Raw genomic sequence first — 19,748 nt, forward strand, 5'->3', positions numbered from 1 at the left:
AACCATGGGGTCCCCGACCTTTTGCCGGGCACCCGTGGGCTCAAAGCCAACAGCGCAGATGCCGTTTAAGAGGAACCTCTATTTTATCCAATGCTAGGGTCAACACTTTGTCGAATATATTTGATATTTATGTATATTTATCCTCCTTATGACCTAAGGGTAGGTAATTGTAACTTTTTGATATCAAATATACGCAGAATAGTCAATTATTTTGTATTCTGAAGTGCATATAATATTACTGGATTTGGGCCAGTGTGCTTTTGTATACTATATCTCTGGCCTACTATATAGGCTAGTCTATTAACATCCCGCCTCCTGGAAGGCAGTATACAGACTTCTTAGATATATTCACGGTAGTGCTAAGAGTGTGGAACTGGTTTTCCGACACTTGACTGCATGAGATTATTTTTTCAGGTCTCGAGCAAGAAGGGTGCCTAGATAGGTTGAGGTCCTCAACTTGTGGATTTGGTAGGAGCAAGACACAGACGGGGTGTAAATTAGTTAATCCACCATGTTTCAAGAGATTCATGTGCATTCATGCCTTCAGGTTACACTGTAGAGACAGACTAACACTTTGGCAGAGTTTTGCTAACATATAATAAATGATTGCATTTGTTTGGGTGTACAATTACATGTTCCACACCAAAAACATAATTATTTATATATTTCATCTATTTTTGAAAGGTTTGCGTTTCAAAATAGCTTCGCCTTTTCGCAAGGCGTGCTCCTGTTTCCCTATTTTATTGTGCAAAGCGAACAGTATCACAATGCTATAATTTTGTATAAATTGAGAACTAGAGGGTCATGCCCTAGACGTGACCGCCCAGAAACTGTGCTAGAACCGTTCGTACAAACCATTCAGTCACTATTTTTAAAAACCTTTTGTAGTGGGTACATTCCACGGTCTTAAATTTATTAAACGTGTAGTATCAAACTATGACAAGTCATGATAAGTGAAATAAGTGACAACAGTATCTGGTCCGTGCATAGAAGCACTTGCCCTTGAGGTTAGGGCATGGGTAGTTTATTATAAACTTAATCCGTGCATAGGAGCACTTACGATACAGGTGGTTTAAAACTTCCAGGGTCACAATACAGACACAAGGGTGTAAAATACATAATTCATAAACGCCCGTTAGGCCAGTTTTTTTTTTATTTCAAACATGCTTGTGCAGCACCGCCAGCACATGATAATTTTCCTAATATACCATGGCAGTCAGGGATATAATAATTATGTAAAAAGGTAGGTAACCTTGGTCATGTCGTGTACATAGGTAGGTACTCGTAAACATGTTAACTGAAAGACAAGTGCTCTCCAGCCAAATATAATTTATGCAACTGTGAGCTGCTCTTACATTGGGATCATATGTATTTATTTCTAGTCTGTCATATTGTAGCAGGCCTAGACTTCAATGGTTTGTAGATGTTTATAGGGCCGTTAAACGGACCCTTTGTACACCTTGAGCAGGCTGTTTGTTTCACACCATGGGTAATATATATTGTAAACATAGCTTATTTCAGAATGGAATCGTAAGCTCTGTCGTGTCGTGAGCTTACCGAGCCTGATTTAATTAGAGTCCACAGATTGTATGGACCTTGGAGGATTGACCACTCCTTATTCTAATTATCAATATTCTGCCTGGGCTTATAGTCGAAATTAGGTGACTAAATCTCTTAGTATTATCTATGCCACCCAAGTTATGAGGCTTAGCGTCTCCAGACCACAATTTTATATTAGGGTGCAAAGATTTTTTCCATCTTTAAAATAAAAATGAGTCGAGATAGGCCTGGAATCTTAGGTTTTTATTTTACCTATTATAATTTTAGAAATGTTATGTAAATGGAAAGCAGTTTTCACTTTTACCACAGTTAATTAGCCCAATTTCGGGTTTAGCCAATAGGGTGTTCGGGACCCTTGAAATAGATTGGTAAACAAAAATGAAAACTCTAATAACGAAGCCTTGCCTATTTCGACTGATTTTTGCCCAAAACATTATTTTAAACCATTTTTACATTCTCTAAAAAGAGATATTTACAACTTAATCTTTGTAATATTTTTGTGATTGTGGTCTACTCGCACGCCTGTGTTATGACCATATCATTTATATTTCTGTGAATATGTCTGACGTGCCTTGCGCAGGCTTACATAGGTTATAATATCATCATCAATAACTTGACGTCAGTTTGTGAACGAATCAAAGATTCTTTTGGCACACCTTACGCAGGTGTAAACATGGCAGCCTTGCGCAGGTTTAGATAGGTACATAATATATTGGTTTCGTCACAAATAACTTGACGTTAGTTTGTGAACGAATCAAAGATTCTTTTGGCACACCTTACGCAGGTGTAAACATGGCAGCCTTGCGCAGGTTTAGATAGGTACATAATATATTGGTTTCATCACAAATAACTTGACGTTAGTTTGTGAACGAATAAAAGATTCTCTTAGGCGCACCTTAGCAGGTGGAACCATAACAAACGTAAGTTTAAGAATAAGTATCATTCAAATCAAATACCCTGAGTTTATGGGTAATATTCCCTGAGTTGCGGGTTCCTTGCTCGACAAGGTGAAAGGCTTTACGCCGGCTTTAACAGGCACTTTTAGAAAGTGTCATTCACGGTGACGCGCAGATTTGCCAAAACTAAACTTTAACTCTACAGTTAACTAATATAATTTGACAATATGAACCAAACCATGCGTCTTCGTCAATGAATCAATCTAAAGATTCCCGTATCGTTAATGCCCTTCCATGTCACAGGCTTCCGATTTTATTTGAAACGTTTAATTTAAGTGTACTATTTATGTAGGTAGGTAAGTAGGCTTAAGAATTGACCCTCTTGTATGTACGAGGGGCGTTCAAAATATTCTCGGTATTGATATCTTACGACCTCTTCTAAAATTTCTTTCGTTACTGGCCGCTAAGGTTTATTCATTGACATTAAAAAAAAGTATAATTCGAACCGAGATGGTCTTTTGTTTTTCTGCAATTGCTGAACAAACATGAACATCATGTGCGAATTGACAATGTTAACTAAATTAGAACATCGATGCGTGATAAAATTCTTGACAAAACAGGGTAAAAATCAAAAAACCATAAAAGAGGAAATGGATTGTGTTTACCGTGAGTCTGCTCCTTCTTTATCTACCATTCAAAAGTGGTCAAGCGAGTTTAAACGCGGAAGGGAGAGTATTGAAGATGACCCTAGAACTGGCCGGCCTGTAGTAGCTACTTCACAAGAAAATATTGATAAAGTGGAAAAACTTATATTGGAAGATGGTCGAGTGAAGGTAAAATCTATAGCACAAGTAACCAATCTCTCTATTGGTACCGTACATGATATTATACATGACCATCTTAATATGTCAAAAGTAAGTGCAAGATGGGTTCCGCGAATGCTGACTCGGCTTCAAAAAGACATGCGTGTAGCTTGTTGTTCCGATTTTATTGACCTGTGCGGTGAAAATCCTGATGAGGTGCTGCAAAGAATAGTTACTGGAGATGAAACCTGGGTTCATCATTATGACCCAGAGGGTAAACAAGAGTCCATGCAGTGGCACATTAAGGGTTCAGCTCATCCCAAGAAGTTCAAGGTCATCCCTTCAGCTGGCAAGGTCATGGCCACGATATTTTGGGATTGTGAAGGAGTATTACTAATCGATTATAAAGAAAAAGGTGTAAATATCACAGGACAGTACTACGCTAACATTCTACGTCAATTAAAGGATGTAATTAAAGAAAAGAGGCGAGGAAAGTTAACCAAAGGTATTCTGCTTCTGCATGACAACGCCCCCGTCCATACTGCTCATATTGCCAAGGCAGCTATTGTTGAATGTGGGTTTAAAACTGTTACTCACCCACCGTATAGTCCGGACTTAGCCCTCAGCGACTTCTTTTTGCTCCCCAATCTTAAAAAGGATCTGCGTGGAAATAAATTTTCTGACGATGAAGCATTGAAGGCGGCAGTGGAGGAGCATTTTTACACGAAAGATAAAAAATATTTTTACGAGGGATTAAAAAAAATAATTGATCGATCTTTTAAGTGTATGAACATAGGGGGGGAGTATATTGAAAAATAAAAATATCAAACTTTTCGTACTTGTTTGTTTTCATTCTCATACCGAGAATATTTTGAATACCCCTCGTAGTTACGTATAGAATTAATAATCAAGTTATTCAAATTCAAAATAACACAAGCACATATAGCACCTACATGCAAGAGTTCTTTTCCTTAACCTTTAAAGCTGTAAGTACCTGCTAAGTTATATATTTAAGTAGGTACCTACCTACATAAATCAAAGATCTAGTTGGAGAGATATAAGTTGATAGATACAGAGTGAAATACTTCACGAATTCGCATGTCATTCTTGCGCAGAGCCATGCTAATCTCTCTCTATGTTTAGTCAGATTTAAGTTTATGTACTGCCGAAGTACTCACTTTCCACAAAAATAAATGCAATGTTTGCGATGTAGGTTTGTTCGTTACCTTGTGTCCCTTAGAGCGGAAATATCGTCGACTCCTATTCGGGTACACGTTATTTATCAGCAAGTTTATTACCAAAAAATTAATTTTGCAATATTATATTAACCCGGAACGGGATAAAAAGATAAATTGCTGATAGATACTTGGACAGATAAAAAAAAAAAAAGCTTCTACCTTAATACGTAGGTTCTACGTAACACGTATTAACTATCCGATCCATTCGTATTCGAAAACACAAATCACTTGAAAGGGTATACCTCCACACATCACCATTTAAGTATTATATAATTTCAACCGTTATTATACACACACAAAGATTTAAACTAACAAGACTCGGAAGAGACTTAATAAAATTAAATTATAATGGTGACACGTGCACGCTTTACCAGCTCGATGTGTTTTCTACCATGTGTTTTAGTATTTTCATTGGCATAGCCACGGTGCGCGCAGGCAGCCTTTGAAAACACTTGCACATCACTATTCCGGATCATTTTTATTTGCTAGATAGTTTAACGGACAACTAAATTTAAATATTTATTTCGAACGGCAAAAGCCGTTAGAAACTGTTTTTCAATATAGTCAGCTAAACTGGGGTACAAATTCAAAAACTCACCAGCAGTTTAGCTTCACGACCTTCCAAAAACAGCAAGCCAATGAGGTAATTTGCGTTTGTTTCTAACTGTCAAAATTGTCAAACGCAACTGCCTGAAGTGGTGGGGGTGTGGGAGAGAGATGGACGTATATGCTAGAAAAGGACAATACGACTAACTACAGTGTTGCCACTCTCAATATATTACTTTAGGTTCCGAATATCGGTACAGTTGTTTAATCTTTGTTTTATGTTTAAAAAAAAATGAATTAGTGTTGATGTGCTTAATTTATTAATTTTAACTGTTTTAATTTTATTTTATTTTATTTATTTTAATTTTTAAATGCGTGATTATTATTGTTTTTGTAATTTTATTTAAATGTATCATGTACTTATGGATCATAGTTATCTGAAATAAATGTATTTTGATTTGATTTTGATTTGATATATTAAAAGGGTTCCGTTTTAGCTATAGTTGGTCAAACCAATTGGTCAGTAAATAAGAACAAAAAAACTATACTCATCCTTTTCTTTTGGGTGCCAGTACTAGCGTAAAACAAAGATAATAGTATGATTTTCTCTGTCTATGTTTGAAATGAGACAGTCCTTTGACAAACTATTTTCGTATACGGATCCCTAATAAAACAAGTCAATTAATTTAGTATGGCAATACTAAAAGCACGCGCATGTTCTGAAATTAAACAATTGTCCCCATTTTAATATAGATATATATTTTTATTTACTTTATCGTTAGTAAAACATATAGATAGTATAACAAAAATAACTTAAAACTAATGTTACTCATTGAGTTCATATAAATTAATTTTGAAAAGCTTCATACTTGTTAAAAATAAATTATCAAGCTTGGCGCTATTATTGAATGCAAGTTTCGGAACGGATCTAGTTATGCCGGCAATGTCACTGTCAGCCCTTCTTGGGATAAATAGTTAATTTTAACCAATAATTCTATTAATTTTTGCCGTATTTGATCAACAGAAAGTATAAATGAAGCTTCTAAAACCCAGTTGGGTTAATCACGATGGTAAGTTCATTAATATTTCGCACTTTTTTAATCCCTCAAATGTTAATGACCCTTTCTAAACTGCAGTTGCAACAATAACAGTAGGACAGAATTAGCACAAAGCAAAATATTATCACCTTTAAATATAATCACTGAACGGCATTCATTATTTATTTGAATGAAGTTCATGGTTTATTGTTCAATGTTAATTAAATACCTAATTAGTATAAAACCAAGGGTGGTTGGCCATTTATTATGTATTTACCGTTTGAAAAACACTTTTACAGTACATATGAGGCTACTTTTCCGCACTAGTGCGTAAAATAGCACTTTTCGTGCGTATGTCGAAACTTTAAAGTGCCATATGTACTGTAAAACGTTGTTCGATACACGTGCGAATAGGTAATTCACAACTCGTGTCGATTTAAAACACTCCCTTCGGTCGTGTTTTAATTTATCGCCACTCGTTTCGAATTTCCTCTTTTTCGCACTTGTATCGAAAATAACTATTAGCTTTGTCCTAGTAAGTGGATGAGAAATACAGGCAAATTATAACTATGTACCTAAATAAATTTCTGGCTCGCAATATAAGTTTAAATGAGCATTTTAAGTGTTCTACTCCATTCTAATATATCTAAAAATGTGAAATTTTTTAACTTTAATATTTTTGGCTGGGTCCCAAAAAAATAAAGAACAATCAGCAAGAAAAGTCATTGGTGGGATTGTGTTAAATTGTAATCTAAACTTGTTTACAGATAAGCCAATATTTTCTGTGGACATCCACCCTACGGGAAAGAGGTTTGCGACTGGTGGGCAGGGCGGAGATTCCGGGCGGGTGGTTGTGTGGAACTTGAACTCTGTCCTGTATGAAAATGTGGAGGTGGACCCGAACATACCAAAGATGTTGTGTCAGATGGATAATCATTTGGGTAAGCCCCTTCTGCAGTTTGAGATACTAATCCATAGCAGGGATGTTGCGAATATCTGCGGAACTTCCGCATTATTTTCAACATTCGCATCCGCATAAAATCGATGCGGAGTTTAATGTGGATGCGGATGTGGAACAGGTTGGTACAGGAACATCTTAGCATCGGCGTAAGTGCTAGATGGCTAGGTAATTTAGTCATTAGCCAAAAAAACCTATTAGAAATGAGCAGTCAAGCGTGAGTGGGACTTAATGTACGGAACCCTTGGAACACGAGTCCGACTCGCACTTGACCGGTTTTTTGAAATAAAAATTACTAAAATGTAATATTTGACGTTTTTTATGTACTTACCTATCTTGACATCCGCATTCGCGGATGTGAGCCTTTAAAAATCCGCATCCGTGGATGTCATAAAATCGGCATCCGCTACATCCCTGATAGGATCCATTGATACTTTTCATGCAAAACTCTAAAGAGATGCTCTGGTATTCCAGTTCATTAAAGAATAAATTGTATTTTGATTGTATGCACAATAGCTTTCCAATTGCTGACTTATGTCATAGAGAGATAAGTAAGCTTAGAGTGCTCACTAGGGAATGTTAACCGGTTTTTATTTGTATGAAATTTTGATGAAAACCGGTTATTAACCGGTTTTTCCATATAATTAAAATTCAGTTTACATTCCCTAGTGCTCACTCCTTAGAAGGCTGCCCTTACTTAATAATAATAAGTTGTATGGGAGGTATAAAAACTATTTAAAACTTATTATTAATAACTTAATATTTATTAGGTAAGCTAAATTTTATTAACACTGATTTAAACTTTCACGATTTTTACACATTATTAAATTGTTTAAGTTTTAAGATTTACCTCCGACATTTCGAGGACGGCGTTGTCCCCGTGGTCTCGGAGAAGACTGGCTTAAGTTGACATCAGCATCTTCTAACCGCGCGAGTTTGTCGAACTACCCGCACTTGGTCTTGTTTATCAGCTTGAACGTTTTGCGCACTAGGGATGTCACTCTGTTCTGTCGACACACAACACTAACGATATTCGACTTATCGACTGTAAATGTAAGCGTAAACGAATATCGACAGTCGATAAATCGAATATCGTTAGTGTTGTGTGTCGACAGAGTGACCTCCGAGACCACGGGGACAACGCCGTCCTCGAAACGTCGGAGGTAAATCTTAAAACTTAGATACGCGATTAAGTCCCGTTGTACAATTAAATTTTATTATAAATAAGGTTAAATTTACAAAAAGGAATGTGATGTAATATTTAAAATTCTTACAGCCTGCGTCAACTGTGTTCGGTGGAGCAATGCAGGCCGATACCTGGCTTCCGGCGGAGACGACAGACTGGTCATGGTGTGGGGGCTCAGTGTGGTTGCTAACGGCACTCCGGGGAAGCTGAAAGCTGAGACATGGAGGTGTATAGCTACTTTGAGAGGACATGCAGGTAATTGTTTAACTTGTTGATACTTTAACCAAAAAAAAAAACTAGTAAGCAGGGACGAACACCGGTATATTTTTCATACAAATTACTTATTTTCACATTGTTGATCCAAATTGTTGATTTTTGATAACAGAATATAAAATTGCGCATATTATGTATATGAAAATATGGTAGGTGTCGCTAACTCGCAAGTAGTACTAAAAAATATATGAAAACTTGAAAAGCCAAAATTATGTACTTCAAAAAACATTAGGACACTCATTATTTTTTATATAAAGAATCTTAAATATATGTATAACATATCCGAAGAACAAGTCAATCGGTTACATACTTTGCAATAAAAAAGGACAGACAAAAGTGTTTCAAATGAGCCTCTGAAAATGCGTTATCTTTTAGGCGATGTTCTGGACCTGGCCTGGTCCCCGCTGGACAAGTGGCTGGCCAGCTGCAGCGTGGACAACACCATCATCATCTGGAATGCGGAGAAGTTCCCGGAGATGGTCTGTGTGCTTAACGGGCATACCGGGTTGGTGAAGGGCGTTGCTTGGGACCCTGTAAGTTCCTTTCTTATTTCTCTTTTAGAACTGTTTTGTTTACATGATAAAGGACCCTGGATACTGCTTTAAGCAGTTTAATGTTGGTTTTATATGCCATAAAATGCAGTTTGTACGACCCATTTACCACTCAAAGTGCCGCTATCATACATCACTACATAGTATAAAACAAAGTCGCTTCTCGCTATCAGTCCCTATGTATGCTTAGATCTTTAAAACTACGCAACGGATTTTGATGCGGGTTTTTTTAATAGATAGAGTGATTCAAGAGGAAGGTTTATGTATAATTTGTTAACCCGTGCCAAGCCGGGGCGGGTCGCTAGTTACACATAAATCAATGTTCAATATACAAATTTGAACTTTTATTTCAGGTTGGGAAATACTTAGCATCGCAGTCGGACGACAAATCACTGCGGGTCTGGAAAACTGCTGATTGGGCGCAAGAAACAGTCATCACAGAGCCCTTCGAAGAATGTGGTGGTAAGTAAACTGGTTTTTAGGGTTCCGTAACTCGTATTTTTATGATTTCATGTACATATATATTTTTTTATCAAATATCTATAAAGAAAAGTACCTACTGTGTATAATTGCATAAATTATATGGTAATTTAAATTGTATTTTCTTATTTACTCGTAATGCATGTTAATTATAAGATGTAATGTGTTGAAAAGATGTGTCCTGCCGAGTTTGTTGCCGGTCCCATATTGGGATACCCTCCTCCAATTGAGGGGGGATTTGAATCTTCTCAAGGCAAAGGTGTAGGGTTGGAGCCGGTGTAGCTTTATTTGACGTTCATAAGCGCATTGTAATATGCCTATTTGAATAAACTAACTTTTATTTTTATCTTATCAAAATGAAAAAAACGGAACCTTTATAGGATCACTTTGTTGTCCGTCCGTCCGTCAAACTGTCTGTCAAGACCCTTTATCTCGGGAACACGTGGAGGTATCGAGTTGAAATTAAAGCTTAGGACTTAGGTCTATGGTCCGTTGAAGCTGTGAAAAAATTGAACTTCCAAGTCAACGTAAAGAAAAGATACGGCAGTTTATGCCGCAAAAAACGTATATTTCAACATTCAAGGGAATCAATTTGTAAATAATATTTAGCGGGCTGTACGTTTGCTTAGAAAAAAGAAAGAAAATAAATTTATTCAGGACGCTTACAATATTAAACTAAATCTAGATCAGGATACGAATAACAATTAAATATTTTTCAGTTCGAACTATAATTTACTTTAAACTAGCGACCCGCCCCGGCTTCTCACGGGTTAACAAATTATACATAAACCTTCCTCTTGAATCACTCTATCTATTAAAAAAAAAACCGCATCAAAAACCGGTTAGTAGTTTTAAAGATCTAATCACACATACAGACAGACAGCGGGAAGCGACTTTGTTTTATACTATGTAGTGAAGACAAAATTGAATGCGAGTTTCGTATGGGCGCTTACCACGGTGGTGTAAAAAGCTAGCTTCCTTCGAATCGGGTCCATACTGGATCGCATAATAATTGATTGTCCTAATGTAATGTTACGCATAAAACTCATTTCGCATAATTGTTATTGTGCTGAAACTATTAACATTTCTGAAAAATTATAAAAGAAACCTAACCTAACCTACTCTGTTCTACCATAGAGAAAAAATACATAGAGTGCTCACTCCATACATCAGTTCAGACTATTAATTTCAGTGTCTACATCTAGCATCGAGTAGCGGAACTATCAGTACTGCTACTTGACAATAGATGCAGCACCGACCGGAAAGTCTTATCTCGACAGCATAAGACTTTCCGGTCGGTGCTACATCTATTGTCAAGTAGCAGTACTGATAGTTCCGCTACTCGATGCTAGATGCTAATAGTCTTTTTGGTACTAAAACTGATGTATGGAGTGAGCACTCTATGTATTTTTTTCTCTATGGTTCTACACAACCTATGCAAAATATTTTCGAAAATACTTTCTATTTCGGCTGGAGAAACATTATGCGAAAAGAGTTTTATGCGTAACATTTTGGTAACATTACATTAGGACAATCAATTATTATGCGACGAGATACGACCCCTTCGAATCCTTAGCGCCACTTGCACCATTCCACTAACCCGGGGTTAACCGGTTAAACCTGGAGTTATCATGGTTACCAGTACAATTTGACATTAGGTTAACGGTTTAACCGCTTAACCCTGGGTTAGTGGTGCAAGTGGGCCATATTGCAGTTTCTTTCCTCAGGCACAACCCACGTACTTCGGCTTTCTTGGTCCCCTGACGGCCAATACGTGTTATCAGCCCACGCTATTAATGGCGGCGGCCCCACCGCGCAAGTGGTAGAGAGAGACGGCTGGCGGTGCGACAAGGACTTCGTCGGGCACAGGAAGGCTGTCACTTGCGCTGTGAGTACTATTGGCACAGAATAACTAATAGTACTACCGTACAGAAAATTCACTCCTTCACAAAAGTCAGATTTAGGTATAAAATTACACCTATATCGCCGCCTGCAAGCAAAATTGAAACTTATAATTATAACCGCGCATGAACCGTGAATCTCCTTTGCGCGCCGCAGTTTTATGACCGAGCTGTGAGTGTCGGCACGGGGTTATCACTTGACAAGTTTTTATACCTATACCCACTGATTTATTGTTTTTTAAGATAAATATGTAGGAATTACAAACGTTGATTATGTAAACATACATTTTTTATCCGGAGATAGTATGTCTGATTCTCACGGAAGTAAGTTTCGAAGCCATTGTGTATTTTCAATTCTGCGCGAGCGCCGCGTGACACGAGTATCGTGCGCGCCGAGCGGCAGCCCACTGCCATACGCCTGTCCGATGGGCGCGCCGGCCAAATGTACCTAAACTGCGGAGTGACAGCCCCCTGCTATTGGCAAGGTGCGAAGTCGGTGGAAGGGGAAGTGGCGCTGATCGTCACAAACACAGGTAATCTTATGGAATGTCCGCCATTAGTACTAGCGGCAGCCGCTTGAACTAATTTTACTCCATAAAATTTAACGTAGAAAGTCCGCCAAAATGAGGGCAGCACCAGTCGTGCACCTAGCGAATACAATATTATACAGTGTGTAAACTTACGAGAAATCATTGGTTGGTTCCTTTCGTATTTTGAATATGGGTACAATATTTGGGGCCTAGCAAACTGACTATCGTAGATAGAAAACGCTAACCGAAACTTAAATAATGTATACAATTTATGACGTGGTTGACGTGGTTTTTTATCAATGTGTGTAGGCAATGTTGTGAACACAGAACACACAAACATATGTCGGATATTACACAGTCATTCATTTATTTCGCTCCAATACACACATACAGAAGTAATTATTTCTCCAGATACTACAATGTACAAGATTAAATCAATACGTAATTTTTTTTTTACAACTTACACCTAACAAAACAAAACCTTAAATTATATGATACATACTACCTTATATGATACTAGCGACCCGCCCCGGCTTCGCACGGGTTAACAAATTATACACAAACCTTCCGCAAGAATCACTCTATCGATAGATGAAAAGCGCATGAAAATCCGTTCAGTAGTTTTTGAGTTTATCGCGAACATACAAACACACAAACAGACGCGGCGGGGGATTTTGTTTTATAAGGTGTAGTGTTTACTTACCCACATACTTCTATTCTGTGTATGACCTTGAAACGTATTAATGACATGTCCATATTGTCAACTGTCCACAGCGCTTCAACAACAACATATTCGTGAAGGAAGGCAAGAAATGTTGCTGCGCGGCCGTCGGTGCCAGAGACAGAGCGCTATCTATCTGGCTCACTTCTCTAAAGCGCCCTCTAGTGGTCGTGCACGACTTGTTCAGCGACAGTGTGTTGGATCTATCTTGGAGTTCTGATGGTGAGTGTGAAAGACCCTGTTTCCCATTGAATCCATGCAGGATTTCTTCGAAGACCAACCTTAGCCTCGATCATGTGATGTGATTTAGGTATGATGTGATGATTACAATATTAAACTTATATAATAATGAAAATGTTAAGATAAGTCAATATTCACCCACTACCCAATGGGTAACAATATGTATGTAAAATGCTATACCCTAGTAGGGTCCATGTTTGTACTTATATATTAGACCTTAAACACCTTTGTAAAATACCATGGATGCATTAAATGATTATGATTATGATTATGACTTGATATCGAGTCAGCTAGTAAATTGAAATTAATTAAACTTTAAAACATTAAAAGCGTTTTTGGTTTTCAAGTCGACTTGTGGGAGTTAAGGGGTTAACTCAGCAATCGTAAATTTAATTTTGACAATATGTATGATATAACATACATAAAGTGTCATTCTATGGAACTTGCTAACTATGTAAACAAACCGCCATATTAAAATTGTCTCTCAATGTCAATTTACTAGTGAGTTTTGTTTACATAGTTAGCAAGTTCCATAGAATGACAGTTTACATGTGTACACAACCTTATTATAATAAGTATTTAATATGTGTTGACCTTAATTAAAATGATTCCAACAATTAAAATCTCTATTTACATGTATTATTCGTTCCAGGTCTGAATCTCCTCGCATGCAGTTCAGATGGTACAGTCGCTTGCATACAGTTTACTAACAAGGAGATTGGCACACCTCTCACACTGGACGAAAAGGTATATAACAGGTTGTATTGTATGGAAGTGTATATCAGTGTTCACACCGACAGCGTTAACATCAGGGACATGCGGGTAGGGTTACTAGATCCAAATTTGGAATTTCCTGACAAAATTCCTGATTTGCGAAGTTTTTTCCTGACGCTCGTATCGGCGGGCGACGGGGGGGTCTATGCATGCTTGATAAGTAAATTTGAATAAAGTACCCTTTTAGGTACATATTGTTAATTCACTAAAATTCTTTACATTTTCGTATTCCGGCCGCATTCCTGACTAACGGCCAAAATTCCTGACATGTCAGGAAAATTCCTGACGTCTGGTAACCCTACATGCGGGTGTTAATGCATGGCCGGCGCCGTTCTAAATTAAACATAGGTCCCTGGATTAGTTTTGCAATAGACAAATATGAAACACAGAGGAGACCTAACACATATACTTTTTAAAACTATATTTCCATAGACAATGTTTGGCGGGAAAACATTTACTTTCCTTTTAAATCTACTTATTAAAAAATAGGTTAAAACTTTATATGGATTGAAAATATTGTATAAAATATAGTTGGTCAAACGAAATTTGTCAGTAAATAAGAACAAAAAAAAATATACCATCCTTTTCTTTTGGGTGCTAGTACTAAGTGTAAGACAAAGATAGTATGATTCTCTCTGTCGATGTTTGAAATGAGACAGTCCTTTGACAAACTTTATTCGTAAGTCGTCTATTTTTTTATAAGCAAATTTAAAAAGATTGTATATATTTTCCCGCCAAACATTATCTATGGAAATATAGTTTTTAAAAGTATATATGATAGTTTCATATTTGTCTATTGCAAAACTTATCAAGTGACCTATACATTCGGTGTGGTGATACCTTTAAGGCTTCGACACACAGGCGCGTTTTCCGGGCGGGGCGTGAGCGGGGCGCGCCGCTTTTACATATAAAATGCTCACGCGACGCCCGGAAAACGCGCCTGTGTGACGGAACCTTTACCTTATCCTTAAAATAGCAAAGGAATACGCAGATGTGTTGTGCAACGTTGCCCGTGAATTTAGATTGTAGCCGAATTTTTGTAGCTGAAGAAATATGTGACGTTCCACGAGAAAAGGTGCCTTATGGCGGCTGGCGCTTACGTTGTTATTCAAGACGCTCATAGGCGTAAGCGCCAACCGCCATATGGTACCTTTACACGTGGGGCGTCACATATGTTTTACTTTTTGGTAACTGGAATGTAAACGTGGCTGTAGTATTCCTTTGTGATGTTAGTGTGGCTCTAATTCCGTCATAGGGACTATTCCGTCCATTAGCGTTTTTCTCGAACAACGAACAAAATTCATAAATTCATCGACAAAGAAGCGATTGCTTTAAGTTTCAGCAATCAAAGCAAATGGGTTTTTTTCCGACGATTGAAAAGCAAAGAAACATACGCTCGTGGACGGAATTAGCCATATTGACATTATATCCATTAAGGATATAACTTTTGCATGAATCCTATAATCCTGTAACATTTTAATTTAACATAATTTATTTTAATTTCATGTGTTCGTGTGTTTGGTTCATTTAATTACTTAAAACAGTAAGTACTAACATGGTTTTTGTATTTCTGTAGTACTAACACTAACAATTGCATTACCTAATCCTATAACCAATTATCTGCCGTATTTACCGCATTTCCAACCCTTATATTTGAAAACAAATATATTCAGCCCTACACAGATGGAACGAAATAGCTTTTTGTTTTGTCCATCAGTTCTACAAGTACATATGGGGCATTATCTATAAAAAGGGACCTTGTTGTCGATGGCGCTTACGCCGCACAGCGTCGCGCGGCATTGTATTTATATCGGAGCATCGTTAATAATGGCGTAAGCGCCATCGGCAATGAGGTCCCTTTTCATAGATAACGTCACATATGTAGTGCAAAATTGTTTTCCATCGTATTTTCTCGGAATCGTTCGCATTTGTCATGCTACTTCAGACACCTTCAGTACTTTTTGTACCGAGACTGACTGAAATAGCAAGACACGTACGGACGTTTCCGTGAAAATACGATGGAAATTAATTATGCACTACATCTGTATAACAATTTAAAGTTAAGAGGCGATCGTCCGTCCAGTGGCGCCTTCATTAGGGAATTGTGTTTTCTAATACATATACCAATTAATTACAAATCAAGAATAACTTTTGGTCTTGGTCACAGTTTTATTTTGCTTTGTCAACTAAACGGCAAATGGTGGCTACATTTTTCCGTTTAGGTCATACAGTCAATAAGTAAGCAATATAAAACTATATCACATAGAATTATAGACCAATAATTGGGGAACAAGTAGGACAACAATATTATTATACTGATTTATTAAACATAAATTAATTGGTTTGGGTATTAGAAAACACAATTCCCCTAATGAGGGCGCCACTGGACGGTCGATCGGACATATTAAACAAATATTTCCATTGTACCCACTGCCACTTGTATCTTTCAACTCTGAGCTATGTCAATGGTTTGGATTCTCTTGCAGATTTCATTGAAATATTAGTGAAAATAAATTAATGTTTCCAGAACGCCTTCTACGAAAAAATCTACGGGAAGTGTCCGGCCAACGACTCTGCCCTTTCCAACTTGCTGGTGGAGTGTCCGGAGATCCTGCTCGCTAGAGAGAAGCCTGACGTCTGTCGAGACAGTCGGGACGCCTCACTCATCAGTGAAAAGTCTCAGGTAATCTATTAGATATATCCACCGCAAGTGTCCGGCCAACGACTCCGCTCTCTCAACTTGCTGGTGGAGTGTCCCGAGATCCTGCTCGCTAGAGAGAAGCCTGACGTCTGTCGAGACAGTCGGGACGCCTCGCTCGTCAGTGAAAAGTCTCAGGTAATCTATTAGATAAATCTACCGCAAGTGTCCGGCCAACGATTCCGCTCTTTCCAACTTGCTGGTGGAGTGTCCCGAGATCCTGCTCGCTAGAGAGAAGCCTGACGTCTGTCGAGACAGTCGGGACGCCTCACTCATCAGTGAAAAGTCTCAGGTAATCTATTAGATATATCCACCGCAAGTGTCCGGCCAACGACTCCGCTCTCTCAACTTGCTGGTGGAGTGTCCCGAGATCCTGCTCGCTAGAGAGAAGCCTGACGTCTGTCGAGACAGTCGGGACGCCTCGCTCGTCAGTGAAAAGTCTCAGGTAATCTATTAGATAAATCTACCGCAAGTGTCCGGCCAACGATTCCGCTCTTTCCAACTTGCTGGTGGAGTGTCCCGAGATCCTGCTCGCTAGAGAGAAGCCTGACGTCTGTCGAGACAGTCGGGACGCCTCACTCATCAGTGAAAAGTCTCAGCTAATCTATTAGATAAATCTACGGAAAGTGTCCGGCCAAAGACTCCGCCCTCTCCAACTTGCTGGTGGAGTGTCCCGAGATCCTGCTCGCTAGAGAGAAGCCTGACGTCTGTCGAGACAGTCGGGACGCCTCGCTCGTCAGTGAAAAGTCTCAGGTAATCTATTAGATAAATCTACCGCAAGTGTCCGGCCAACGACTCCGCTCTCTCCAACTTGCTGGTGGAGTGTCCCGAGATCCTGCTCGCTAGAGAGAAGCCTGACGTCTGTCGAGACAGTCGGGACGCCTCGCTCATCAGTGAAAAGTCTCAGGTAATCTATTAGATATATCCACCGCAAGTGTCCGGCCAACGACTCCGCTCTCTCAACTTGCTGGTGGAGTGTCCCGAGATCTTGCTCGCTAGAGAGAAGCCTGACGTCTGTCGAGACAGTCGAGACGCCTCACTCATCAGTGAAAAGTCTCAGGTAATCTATTAGATAAATCTACCGCAAGTGTCCGGCCAACGACTCCGCTCTTTCCAACTTGCTGGTGGAGTGTCCCGAGATCCTGCTCGCTAGAGAGAAGCCTGACGTCTGTCGAGACAGTCGGGACGCTTCACTCATCAGTGAAAAGTCTCAGGTAATCTATTAGATAAATCTACGGCAAGTGTCCGGCCAAAGACTCCGCCCTCTCCAACTTGCTGGTGGAGTGTCCCCAGATCCCGCTCGCTAGAGAGCAGCCTGACGTCTGTCGAGACAGTCGGGACGCTTCACTCGTCAGTGAAAAGTCTCAGGTAATCTATTAGATAAATCTACGGCAAGTGTCCGGCCAACGATTCCGCTCTTTCCAACTTGCTGATGGAGTGTCCCGAGATCCCGCTCGCTAGAGAGAAGCCTGACGTCTGTCGAGACAGTCGGGACGCCTCACTCATCAGTGAAAAGTCTCAGGTAATCTATTAGATATATCTAAGGCAAGTGTCCGGCCAACGACTCCGCTCTCTCCAACTTGCTGGTGGAGTGTCCCGAGATCCTGCTCGCTAGAGAGAAGCCTGACGTCTGTCGAGACAGTCGGGACGCCTCACTCATCAGTGAAAAGTCTCAGGTAATCTAGCACAACAGTCAACAACAACAACATTAAGGGGAGAGGCCTTTGCCCAGCAGTGGGACACTATAACAGGCTAAGAAAAAAATAATAGTTACCCGTGCATTTGCGCTCGATATGACTGCTGATGAAACCATACACTAATTGCTTACTGTTTTCTAAAGTCGGTTTTTTTTTTCAGGATTTAAACTTTCACGATTTTTACTCATTGTTATTCACAACGACGGGGCTTAATCGCGTAAAATTAAGTTTTAAATATACCTCCGACGTTTCGAGGACGGCGTTGTCCCCGTGTTCTCACAGAAGACTGGCTAAAGCTGACATCAACATCTTCTAGGCGCGCGAGTTTTCGAATTTTACGCTATTAAGTCCCGTCGTTGTGAATAATAATAGGGTAATTCGCCAGTAACTGGCCAACTGAAAATGAATTATATTCACCTATAAACAAAATTAATTTTAGTATAAAGTTTCAATAACTGGCCAGCCTTCAATAACTAGCCACCTTATCTTTTGTTCAGCAATCCAAGCCAGCACTCACTGCATCGCCCGTGTCTCTGCGACCCGTGGACCGGCAGATAGAAACACGCACTTCAGATGGCAAGCGAAGGATCACGCCTGTCTTCATACCGCTCACTATGGTCGCCAGGTTAGTCCTAAAAAAAAAGGTAAGACTTCTAGCCAAATCAGTTTCTTTTTTCGAACTGTCAAAACGATTTTGCTACTATGGAATTTATATGAAACAGTAGCATGTGACGTTACAATCGAAATAAATAACCTACTCTTTATAGTTTTATACGGGTTTAAAAACAGAAATTGTGTCTAAAAATAACTGCTGTCTACGTTTCTCTATTAATCTTCTGGTGCTTTATTTCATGCATGGTGGAAATTAATTTATTTTATATACAGTCAAATACCCTATTGTGAAATTATAACTATATGTATTTCCATAGACAATGTTTGGCGGGAAAACATTTTACTTTTTTTAAATCTACTTATAAAAAAATAGATTTAAACATTTTATGAAATGAAAATATATAAAATATTCATAAGTCAGACTATCCCACGCCCACCTTTAAATAAAATGAAATAGTTTAAATCTAATCTATAAATCTAAAAGTATTTCTCCATCTAGCAAATATATCAGGTGGACAAATCTTTCAATCTAACATCCGATCTCAAGTTGCAAAATTACCATTTCTGTTGCTTTTCTTTTAACTATCTTAATTGGAAAAAAAATCTATGTGACTATCTTTTAATTTGGCGGTAAAATTCTTACCTCAACCCATTTGAAATGGAATTCAAAAACGTTTAAATACATAATTTAGGTAATTCAAAGACTATATTTAACTTTTATATATTATTCACAGTGAATCTCTCGGCTCAATACCAACCGGCACAGAGAACTGCTTCAGTACCTCATCTCAGAGCAAATCCCGGATCCGAGTGGAGAGGCGAGACGACATAGTGATTCATCCCAATGTGAGCAACCATGGGAGTTCCAGTCAACACAATAAGAGCGCGGACAAGTGAGTGTAATCGTGGTTCTGTATGTTAATCTCTCAGTTCAATATCAAGCGGCACAGAGAACTGCTTCAGTGCCTCATCTCAGAGCAAATCTCGTATCCGAGTGGAGAGGCGAGACGACATAGTGATTCATCCCAATGTGAGCAACCATGGGAG

At 38.8% G+C, this 19,748-nt stretch overlaps 1 protein-coding gene and 1 non-coding gene across 2 annotated transcripts in view; one reads left to right on the forward strand and one right to left on the reverse strand.

The window, feature by feature from the left end:
• Positions 1 to 4,329: 4,329 nt before the first annotated feature.
• Positions 4,330 to 4,433, reverse strand: LOC134649304 (U6 spliceosomal RNA). The gene has a single exon (XR_010096953.1). It is a non-coding gene; the product is annotated as a U6 spliceosomal RNA (small nuclear RNA).
• Positions 4,434 to 5,852: 1,419 nt separating this feature from the next.
• LOC134649119 (protein HIRA) overlaps positions 5,853 to 19,748 on the forward strand; it is a 28,489-nt gene continuing 14,593 nt past the window's right edge. Inside the window, exons 1-15 of the mRNA XM_063503835.1 lie at positions 5,853 to 6,113; positions 6,848 to 7,021; positions 8,315 to 8,479; positions 8,873 to 9,030; positions 9,402 to 9,510; positions 11,256 to 11,416; positions 12,734 to 12,902; positions 13,573 to 13,667; positions 16,222 to 16,377; positions 16,697 to 16,837; positions 17,174 to 17,299; positions 17,481 to 17,606; positions 17,937 to 18,068; positions 18,587 to 18,714; positions 19,436 to 19,594. Coding sequence (XP_063359905.1) covers positions 6,077 to 6,113; positions 6,848 to 7,021; positions 8,315 to 8,479; positions 8,873 to 9,030; positions 9,402 to 9,510; positions 11,256 to 11,416; positions 12,734 to 12,902; positions 13,573 to 13,667; positions 16,222 to 16,377; positions 16,697 to 16,837; positions 17,174 to 17,299; positions 17,481 to 17,606; positions 17,937 to 18,068; positions 18,587 to 18,714; positions 19,436 to 19,594 — 2,036 coding nt within the window. The 5' untranslated portion in view covers positions 5,853 to 6,076. The remainder of the gene's footprint in view (positions 6,114 to 6,847; positions 7,022 to 8,314; positions 8,480 to 8,872; positions 9,031 to 9,401; positions 9,511 to 11,255; positions 11,417 to 12,733; positions 12,903 to 13,572; positions 13,668 to 16,221; positions 16,378 to 16,696; positions 16,838 to 17,173; positions 17,300 to 17,480; positions 17,607 to 17,936; positions 18,069 to 18,586; positions 18,715 to 19,435; positions 19,595 to 19,748) is intronic.

This window comes from Cydia amplana, chromosome 6 (assembly GCF_948474715.1).
Source record: "Cydia amplana chromosome 6, ilCydAmpl1.1, whole genome shotgun sequence".
Taxonomy (NCBI): domain Eukaryota; kingdom Metazoa; phylum Arthropoda; class Insecta; order Lepidoptera; family Tortricidae; genus Cydia; species Cydia amplana.